General features: G+C 27.7%; 1 protein-coding gene across 1 annotated transcript; it reads left to right on the forward strand.

The window, feature by feature from the left end:
* Positions 1–1,090: 1,090 nt before the first annotated feature.
* Positions 1,091–3,266, forward strand: LOC135960653 (ATPase inhibitor A, mitochondrial). Its single transcript, XM_065511993.1, has 4 exons — positions 1,091–1,179; positions 1,252–1,321; positions 1,581–1,722; positions 2,750–3,266. Exons 2-4 carry the CDS (start codon positions 1,278–1,280, stop codon positions 2,879–2,881), a joined length of 318 nt encoding a protein of 105 aa, XP_065368065.1. The 5' UTR covers positions 1,091–1,179; positions 1,252–1,277; the 3' UTR covers positions 2,882–3,266.
* The last annotated feature ends 7,815 nt before the right edge of the window (positions 3,267–11,081 follow it).

The raw sequence follows: 11,081 nt of genomic DNA on the forward strand, positions 1-11,081 counted from the left end.
CATTTAATCAGCCGCTACATGTTTTTCGTGGTTTTCCAAAATTCGGTTTATGTGTAACGATCGAGTTTTGCATTTCACCTACTCATATATTATGAATGCTCCGAAATCCATTGCAATTTTTTACCACAAAATTACACACGTTCTCTATAGAGGTTTTAAAACATTTGAATTATGATAAAAAGTGGTTTTTAAAACTTTATGTAGAATAGAAACATGGTTTAAGAAAGTTAAATATGCAAATAATTACTATAAAAAGTTTAAATTTTAAACTGTTTAATACTTGGCAGTTTAAAATTTAATTCATCAATTGATTGAGACGAAATTATGCTATCAATTTGAATTTAACGGTCTGTAACGGCAGCTTGCAACATTTCCATCAGTAGAAACTTTTCCTTATCAACAATGTTGATAGCACGCTGTAATTAACATTGTTTATAAGTATGACATGGAAATATAACTTATAGTTTTGAACTTTAGATAATTGCCCGGGGCTATAGATGGGTAGCATGTTCATTAAAAAACGTATTGGATATGGCGACATGTAACAAGGAAATTTTAATGGTTGACATTGGGACAAATGGCAAAGTGGAAGGTTGGAAAATTCACAATTTTTCATCAATATGAGTTTTTCGTAGTGAGAAATATGGGGGGACTTCAAAACTATAAGGGCCTCATTTTATAAAGAGTTCAGAAACGTAAGCAATTTGTATGAAGAATACTGGAGAAAAGGTTTGGAACTTGAATTTTTTCCAAACAAAATTTGTTTAACGTTTATCGTTGCGTTTTATAAAATTAGGTCCTAAAACTATGAGCCGGAGCGCTTCATTACTTTTTTTGCATATATAATTGCTAAATAAATTTGAAAAGAATACGTTATATTTTATATAATTTAATAAATCAAAATGTTTAGCATGTTATATACAAAAGCTGAACGTTTTCGTACTGTTTAAAAATGATGGAACATCACATATTTGAGTCATCCTATCAGCTCAGAAGAACAATACTAAAGAGGAATTACAAATAAATAAATAAAAAAACAAGTATAAAAATTGCCGCAAAATACGAATAAAAGAAGTTTTCACTTTTTTCCAGACAATTTATAGAAAAAAACAGCAGATACATTCATTCGACTTGAATTCGTTGGAAAGTAAACTTGTTTATTTTTTTTGCAGTATAAAGGTGAATATTTTTTATACGCAACATTTTTTGATTATTTTTTTTTGCAATTTAAATTTCTTTTTTATGTTGCAGTTGTAATATTTAAAAAAAAGTTCAAAATGTTTGTGGCAAGACGCAGTATGCAGTATCCAAGTGGAGTACAGTAAGTATTTGCATACATACATTTCCAGTAATTTACTACATACGATAATTAACAATAATTATTTTTTATGTAATTATAAACATATTGCAATAATTAGCAACGAACCAATTACGACTTTAATAAATATTTTCTCTACAAAGAACACAATTATTTTTTGATTTGGAATATATTCACTCCTACATATTAAAATATAGTATAGTTAATGCATATGCAAGTTTATTTTTAAACATTTTCTTTATTGTTTTTTACATTTACTTAGACTTGTGAGAATGTGTAGCCAATTGGGTGAATTGGGAAGTGGTGCTGGCAAAGGAGGCGGCGGCGGTGGCTCTATTCGTGCAGCCGGTGGAAGCTTTGGTAAAATGGAAGCAGCACGCGAAGAAGAATATTTCTATAATAAGGTATATTATAAAACTTCTTATCGATTGTTAATTATGTTATGAAATCATTGCAAGTACTTGTACACCCTTCCTGCAATTACTTTTAAAAATATTAGTGTTTATGAGGTCATCACAATCGTGTATTGTTTATTTTGTTTTGCTATTTTAATAATTGTTTTGATTTGTTAATACCATGGAAGAAAAACAATACTAGAATGAACAATGGTTTATTGTAGATATTTATTTTCATATAATTCGCAAGATGATAAACGAGTTCTTTCGTTGTTTATTTCGGTTTTATAAAAGTCATTTAAAGGTGGCGAATTTTTAGCACTCAAACTCTTCTAGAATATAATTTATGCATTACCACAACAACACAAAACTTTAATCAGCCGGCATAAACAATTTAAAATTCACTAAGGAACTTTAAAGAATGTATTCATTTGCTTAATTTCATGTTTTTGTTTCACTTTTTTAAATTACTTAGCTTGCATTTCTAGTTAGTGATTTCTTCCTCCACCCAGAGCTGAGTTACGAATGATTAACTTGTAACGAAAAGGACATGAGATTGTTCTCTTTTTTAATTTTCAAAAAAATAATCGGATTCGATATTACTTTTGTTACTATCCCAAAAGTATTTCGTAAAATCTGATGGTCAAAAAGGAGGTTTTTCTGTGATTCTACCACTTGAACATTTTGTTGAAATTTGACTTGAATACAAATAAATATTCTTTCATTAAGTGCTTACAATCTTTAAATTTAAATAAAACAAAGTCTGTATGACATGAGCTGTGTGGCACGTAGTGACGTCCTGTTCAAAACGCATGTCTTTTGTGTCCATATCATCAAATTCCAAATCATCAAAATATTCTTAACAAATTGCGGTAAACATGATGTTTATCATGCACATGCTTGTTTTTATAACGATAACGATTGAAAAAGATTAAAAACATCAATATTTATCAAATATTTTCGCATATAAAAATCTTTTGATAGTAAACAATAATAATAAATTATATAATTACTTAAATCAACTATTTAATTTTAGCAAAAGGAACAATTGGAACGTTTGAAGAATGATCAAATCCATCAATCTGAATTTCATCATCAACAAATTAAGGAACACGAAGAAGCCATTCAACGCCATAAGACTTTCTTGGAAAACATGACAAAAAAGTAGACTATGAACTCTAATAACAACAAAATGCTGGCAGTGAAAACACTTACAAATTATATTTGTTCACCATTGCAACCCAACATCACTCACTGTCAAACGATTTCTTTTGTCCAAAAGGAAATAATGCTTTTAATATAAACTTATTTAGCTTGAAGCGAAATAAAGTAAGAAATTAAATGCTTAGCTTTAACTAAAACTAAAAAATATATTTTTTATCATGTTTCCTAAAAAATGCATTATTTTCCTAAATTTCTACGTTCTTGTGAACATACTCCATAAATGAAATAATATTTGTATATTTATGCATGTATGTATTTAATTTTGTTTTCTTTTTTTAATTCTATTTTTGATAAGAATAAAATGAATATTTTTTGATTAAAAATATAAATATTTAACTTTTCTATTTCTTATCGAATCGTATTTATTTAGCTTCTTTTTTTCTCGCAAATTGCAAATAATTTGTTTATGCATTTCTTAAATGCTATACTAACAAATAAAGGTTTACGTAAGGTAATTAGTATATATGCGCATAAGAATGGTTCACTAAATGCGCATTTTTGAGATTTTACAAATTTTGCAATATCAATTCTTATGATCCAAAAGATGTTTGTTTTTCAGATTTGTTTTAATTGCGTAATTTGATTTTATCCAAAATAATATCAGCCAACCGATTTACAAAAAAAAAATTATTTCTGCTGAATTTCGTATTGATACTGCTATTCTGTAGGTATTTGTGTATCACAGACGCCATATTTCGGGAAGAAATTTGGGGCTAGAAGAAATCAAAGGACCGATTCTTACCATTTTCTACAAAGTTTTTTCGTTTATCATAAAAGTAACATTTAAACAATATAGCAAAATAATGGAGCAAAATTTCAACTTTTTTTATTGTGTATTTTGGACGTGACAGACAGACGGACAAAGTCAATCGACTTAGAATTTCACAAGAATCAAGAATAAATACTTTGTGGATCTCAAATAAATATTTCTCAACTTTATACGGCGGAGGATGGTATAAAAAATATTTTTTTTCAAAAACAATCACAAGAACAGCTATTTAAACAGTGATACATTTCTAACCCTTTGATAAAAGTATCTATTTTGTTTATGAAAATAACACAAGGAAGGGTAACCGACAGAATAAAGGCATTATTTATGCCAGAAAAGAAAACGCCATTATATCTTATGAATCATAATCTAACGTTATAAATGTTTAATTTTGTTTAATAATGGACTTGCCACATTACAAATAATTTATACACAGCCTGAAGTTATGCTAAATTTTATATTACACTTGTATTTGCGAATATTTTATTTAATATACAGGTAGGCCTCCATTTACGCGGTTTGTGGGCCCAAAAAAATAGCGTGCAAATCAAATTCGCTTAAAACGAGGTTTTAATTTAGAACGAAATGCTTTTGTGGGGCCAAAATTTTTTATTTCGCGTAAAACAATACATCAGGGGGGTTACTCTCTATTGCGATGCGAAAGAAAAACTGAACAATTGGTACCCACCCTTTACTGCGTTTTCGCATCGCAAAAAAATGTGTTTAAAATGTTTTTATTTACAAGTTTTGACATTTCATTTCGCTATTGTTTATTTTGTGGTACCAGTGTTGCTTACTTTTCAACTTATTTTGCGAAAGCGTTTGCATATACGACACAGAGTACTAAAATGTATTATTATCGCATTTACCTTTCGCATCGAACTTGCTTGCGCATCGCAATAGAGAGTAACCCCCAGATACATAACAAAAAATAAATTGGGGCCTAAAAGTCGCGTTAAATAGAAAACACATATGTACATACATACATATCGTCACCTTAAATGAAAGCGGACGTAACTACAAAAGGTACCCTTAAAGGTAAATTTGACTATAACGGCAAGTTGTAATGTACTTTTAAAAACTTACTTAAAACAAAAGTGAAGTAAAAAAACTCAACTAAAAATATTTTAATTTTCGATAAGAAATAATTCAAGGCGTATTAACAAGGTGAGTGCATAAAATCAGCTGTTTGTTAATTCGCTGTGGTTTTATGTACACTATATGTCAAACTTTGTTTATGTTTACATTTGTTATTGTAAATAACATAGTAATATTTTAATTCGCCTTGATTTTGACATTTACCGTACATTTTAACAAAAACAAATTGCCTGTTGTTTTTGCATTGTTGTATTTGTTGCCGGGACGCACTCACCTTGTTAATACGCCTTGAAATAATTCTTATCGAAAATTAAGGAAAAATGTCAATTAAATAAATAAAATATTCTAATACATAAAATAGATCAAAACATAACAAAAATTCATAAAAATTAACGGAGTTTTCAAAAAAGAAATCTGTTATTCGCTTGTTTTTTTTTTCGTTTATTGTTGTTTGTTGCCGAGTTATATAAAAATCGTGTAAAAAAGTTCGCGTTATATCGAATTCGCGTAAATGGAGGCTTACCTAATGTAGGTATTCCCATAATTTTTTTTTGTCTTTGCACCCAGAAAATTTTTGTAATAGAAAAATTAAAAATTAATTAAACACTCATGGTATTAATTATATATTTTTTGCAATTGGAATCCAGTGCCATTAAAGGGTTACTTTTGATTTATATGATTCCAATATTTAAAACTATAAATACATATTTAATAATTATTTGTGAAATTTGCAGTATAGAAACTTATTTGATATTTTGAAATTTATTTCAGGAAAACGGTTGTAGATATCATATCATCCATATATTTTGTAGAGTTACGGTCAAAATTTAAAAATTCATTTATTAAAAAAGTCCAATCAACCATACATCCATTTTTAAATTTGTAAATATGTATTCTTATCTAGGCGAATAAACAAAACTGTAAAGACGTTAAACATATTTTTGGCAAGACCTTGAAATTTGTTTAATGTTCTAATCTCTATGAAAACAAGTGTTATATACCCACATTATAAATGTTTAAATTAAGTAAACAAATTAAATACAAACACATATGTACTACATACCTAGGTATCTGTGCGAAACAAAAGTTAAATTTATAGACGTAATTTTTGACAAGGGATCGGATCTTACCCGTTCCAAATTTGTTAAAACTTGGTAGACAGGTTCTTAGTAGTTATACAAAATTCGAAGATGTTTGAAAATTTTGATTAAATTCGCTTTGGTTTGTCTTTTATCGAGTTTCGAAGTTCAAATTTTGAAACTCGATAAAGTGTAAAATTGTGCAGTTTCATTTATTAGTTGCACAAAGTTCAGGTCGTAATTTTGAAGATATTTCGATCAAATTTGATACATACATTTGCCCAAGTAAACAATAAGTTTGTCATTCCGTTTGTAATTTCCACAATATAATTTTCCGACACTATAAAATATATATATTCTGGATCCTTATAGATAGCGGAGTCGATTAAGCCATGTCCTACATATATCTGGATTACTAAGTCATTAATATAGACAATATGGACCTTTGCAACGATGATATAAAACCATAGTGTAAGTTGGGCCTACAATGGGTCAAAATCGGAAAAAATATTTTTTAACCCGAATTTTTTTTCCACCAAAAGTTTTTTTTTCGCTAAATATTAAAAAAAAATTAAAAAACAAAAATTTAAAAAAAAAAATTAAAAACAATTCAAAATTTTGTTTTTCCAAAAATGAAAATAAAACAACTTTGAAAAAAAAATAAATTTTGTTTACCTAAAAATATTTAAAATTTTTATTTTGAAGTATAATTTGGTGAAGGGTATATAAGATTCCGAATTTAGCTCTCTTACTTTTATTTTTAGAAATTGTTTTTTTAATTTTTAAACATCTTTTTATAATTTATTAGTGAAAAAATTTATGACGAAAAATTTTTGTTTAAGTTGGTAATCCAGATATAAATAAAAAATAGGCCAAAAATCCAGATTGTCTCGATTTTGGAGGGCCGATTCTTTCGATTTAAATAGCAACCGAGCGGAGAGAATTCCCGATGTATTGATGTATCAATCATGTTTGTAAGTTATTTGGGGGCTACGGAAAGTCGATTTCAACATACAGACGGATCTGGCTATATCGACTTCGCTATTTATAACGATCCATATACTTTGTGTTGTCGCAAAAGAAAACTGTAGAAATTACAAACAGAATGACAAACTTATATATACCCTTGCCAATCATGGTGGAGGGCATAGCGAATTATACATAGAGACGAGACACTCCGAATTGTCAAACAAAAATACAACAAATCATATGTCTGATACAACAACAAAATACATTGACTAGCATGTATTTTGTTGTTGCAAGATATAGGTTTTTGACAACAGACTTAGGTTTTTGACAATTTCGTCTCGTCTCTATGTTACCCTATGGTGAATGGTATACTTTGAAAGGTACTTTGTAAAAATATCAAAAAATTAATTAATTAATTTAAAAAAATGTTTATGACAAAAAATATTTTTGCTTTCAACAGTCACACAAACCGAGGGATATAGCTAGCTAGATCATCTTTAAGAAACTAAAGTTTTTCAAGGGAATTCCCGGGACGAGAAATCCCGTGAATTCCGCAAAATTTTCAATCCCGGGAAATTGTGCGAGAATTCCGGGGAATTATTTTCCTTAGTTTTATGTGATTTTTTTGAACTTGATTTTCTCTAAAAGAAGCTTATAGCTTCAAAACAAATGCAGAAGATTCATACAAAAAAAAGATTAAACCCAAATAGACCAATAACAAGTTAATTATTAAAAATATTACAAAAACCCGTGAATGTTCACGACTGTCACAGAATTAATTTAGTATTATGAATTTTGTTTAATATTATTGGGTTTTCTTCAAGTTTTAATTAACATCTTTACTTACTTATTGATACAAATGACACATTGTGACAAGTCTGTATATAACCAAATTTAGAAATCGTGTCAGCTTATCTCTTTATATTAAAATGTTACTGGATTTTTTTTATTTGTATCCAATTACATTTTAAAACCAAATACATTTATTAGATTTTTAACGAATTCTAATTCTTAAAATTGAATAATTTGTTCTAGCCGGGAATTCCCGGAATCCCGGGAAATTTCAAAATGAATCCCGATTTCCCGAGAAATGGAAAAGTGCGGGAAAAGAAAAACTCTAATAACTACCCAAAATATTATTTATTCGTTATTTAAAGTTTATAGCTGGAAAACCTTGTTATACGGTGTAATTGAAAAGGGAAAGCACAATGAATACTCTCAATTGTTTAAATTAAGTAGCAAATGCTTGCCAAATTTTGAGATGGTGTGATAAAAAGGTCAGTTTTGTATTTAAAATTAAACATACGTAGGCACACATGTTCACTAGGACTGCCCTTAAAATATAAATTTAAATTGACTTTAATTGTGTAAAAGTATATAAAAGTATCTAACGCTTCTTTCCGTATTTAGATTTTTTAAAATAATGTTCTATTTTGTGTAAACTTGTCTTTATAATAATCAAAATGTAAGAAACAATAGCTAGTATAACGTTTAACCATTTCTATCTGAGGGAATTTATTTAAAGTATTTCCAAATTTTGAACTTTGACCTCTAATGTGTACGACTTAGATATATTAAGGTATATTATCCTACCTTATAAATTCGAGAAGGATAACGGTTTCTTTAAAAAAATGTTTAACAAATATTTTTTTTCCTATAAAAATTCGGCACAGTCGAATATACACATAAATATCACTTTGACTTGTTTAAAGTAGCTTTATTCAAATGAAGATCTCCTAATGAATAGATGTGTTGTATTTTTATCTTTTAAACAAAATAAATTTAATACATATACCAGAACTATTTGTAGATAAGTATGTAGGTACATTTATATTTGTTTTAAAGTGTACTTAATGTTTAACAATTTTAGAATAGAGTGATCATGGAGCTTTAAGATAAATTGAATTTCATATAATTTTTATAATTAACCCTATACCGATGACGAAGCTTATTTCTATTTGAACTACAACAAGAATCAATACAATTGTAACCAGTTCCATTAAATTAAAAACAAATAAATAAGTAAATACAAAAATAAATAGTTTGACGAATATATTTCTGATAAAAAATAATACACTTAAAGAAATTAATTAATTAAATTGCAGCAAAAACTTTCATTGTCAAGTAATCAGGCACTTCACTGCTAAAACAATAGCATTTTAACAATGTGATGTAATTGGAGGCAAGTAAATACTTACCCACAGTAAAAACAGAATGTGCTATATAACAGATAATAAATAAATCATTACACGACTACTTCTATGTAATACGGACTGTATGTTTGAAAAGTTGAAAAGTAAGTTATTGAGTAATTGCAAGTCATTACCAAGTTTATGCTGGGTTGGTTGACAAATGTATTTATTTGTTTTACAATATAAGATTAAAGGCATATGTATGTATAACGAATATACATACATGCAATAAATTTGATTATTAAAAATCAAGAAACAAAGAATTCTAATTGCTGTGCCAATTTAACAAAGTAATCGGTTAAACACTCTATGACCATTGACTTTTTGCATAGATAAGTTCGACGTGGCGAGACATATTTTATTGTAAATAGGGTGACAATAAAAATATTCGCTTGATTTAAATAACAAATACGAATAATTCCCAAGATTTTGAATTAGAGTAACTTTTTGATTTAACTTCAAATTCGTTAAATTTGTATTCATCCCGATAAAAAAGAAAAAAGTCATTTCGAATTTTAAAAATCGTTAAAAAATCGGAAAATTAAAAAGGTCAAGATTCCTAACAGGAATTTTAAATTTATATTTAAAAAGTGAAGGGAAACATCACATTTCTTAAAATTGAAGTTTATAAATAAGGGACAACTAAAATAAAAAAGTATAGCTCAATTTAATTATAATATAAGGTTTCATTCAGAAGTTTTTTTAAATAAAACACATAAAATAGAATTTAACGTCTAAATCTTTATTATGACCCGAAAGAACAATCTCTGACATTACTTTTTAAAGATAATTTCATTAAAATATAGCTCCACCCTGTAGGTGGTCCATTCGGAAGGTAATAATGCCTGAGATTAAAGCATAAATTCGAGCTTGTCGGCTTCAATTGAATGGGGTAATGCCATTATATTCTAAATAAATTTTATCAAAATAGAAAAAGTTGCTTTAGAATTTTCCGTTTTATTTCAGTAATTTATTTAAAATCTAAAAATTTTAATTGACAAAATTCAAAATCTAAATCTAAATATTCTCCAACAAAATGAGAAAATTCTTCAACTATTTCATAAAAATCGTAATTTTCGAGAAAGAAATCGTCAAATTGCTATTTTTGAAACCAAAAGTCAAATCTGGCAGCTATATTTGTATTTTTTTTTTATTTTATAAAATTTACGAACATTCTGCGGCTAAGTACACTATTTCCGTCAGGAGAGAGCAATGATCTATAGGAGGATGGTACGATCTTTACCTGGCTTTGATATCATTATTATCTGAGAAGTTTTTCAATTTGTCGGAAAACTCCTTTTTTAAAGATCGCATTAAATCTGTGGTGTTATGGAAAAACTAGGTAACTCCTGTTTTTGAAAACACGAGAAAAACACATTTAAAGCTTTAAACATATTTCACTAATTATTTAATATGAATTTATGTTATTATGCATGCGCATTAAACAAAACATAATATTCAATAATGTGGAAGATTTCTGGTTCCGCTGAACTCATTTTTGGGCATTAGAACCGAAAATCGATGTCAGTTACCTTTTTTTCGAAAAATTAAGTTAACTAATTTTTTCAAAAAAAAACAATTTTTTTAATTTATTTTTATATTTTACGGAATTAAGGCAATTTTAGTAATCAATTTTGATAAAACATTGACTATTTGACTCACTACTTAACGTAGTTTTTAGTTTTTTTTTTAACGAAAAAATTGAGTTACCTAGTTTTTTTCAAAAATATTTTATCAAAAATAAACCGAGTTTTTTCTTGTTTGTTCCATTTCGTTTTAAACTTCAAATTTTTCAGTTTTTTTAAGAAAATATGGAGTTACCTTGTTTTTTTCAAAAAATACATGGAGTTAGTAAGTTTTTAAATGAAAATAACTTTTAAATGAGAAACTATATCAAAATTTCGATCTGACAAAGTGATTGTAAATGAAACGTACTTTCATTTTTGGTGTTATCTCAATTTTCGCAAAAAGTGGAGTTACCTAGTTTTCCCAAACGACCACAGATATATTATAGACAACACAATTAATGCCACACTC

This window comes from Calliphora vicina, chromosome 5 (genome assembly GCF_958450345.1).
Source record: "Calliphora vicina chromosome 5, idCalVici1.1, whole genome shotgun sequence".
NCBI lineage: Eukaryota > Metazoa > Arthropoda > Insecta > Diptera > Calliphoridae > Calliphora > Calliphora vicina.

Coding starts and splice junctions, on each gene's coding strand:
- LOC135960653 (XM_065511993.1), top strand. CDS start 1,278: ATGTTTGTGGCAAGACGCAGTATGCAGTATCCAAGTGGAGTACA. Junction 1,322..1,580: donor CAGTATCCAAGTGGAGTACA/GTAAGTATTTGC, acceptor ACATTTACTTAG/ACTTGTGAGAATGTGTAGCC. Junction 1,723..2,749: donor AAGAATATTTCTATAATAAG/GTATATTATAAA, acceptor ATTTAATTTTAG/CAAAAGGAACAATTGGAACG.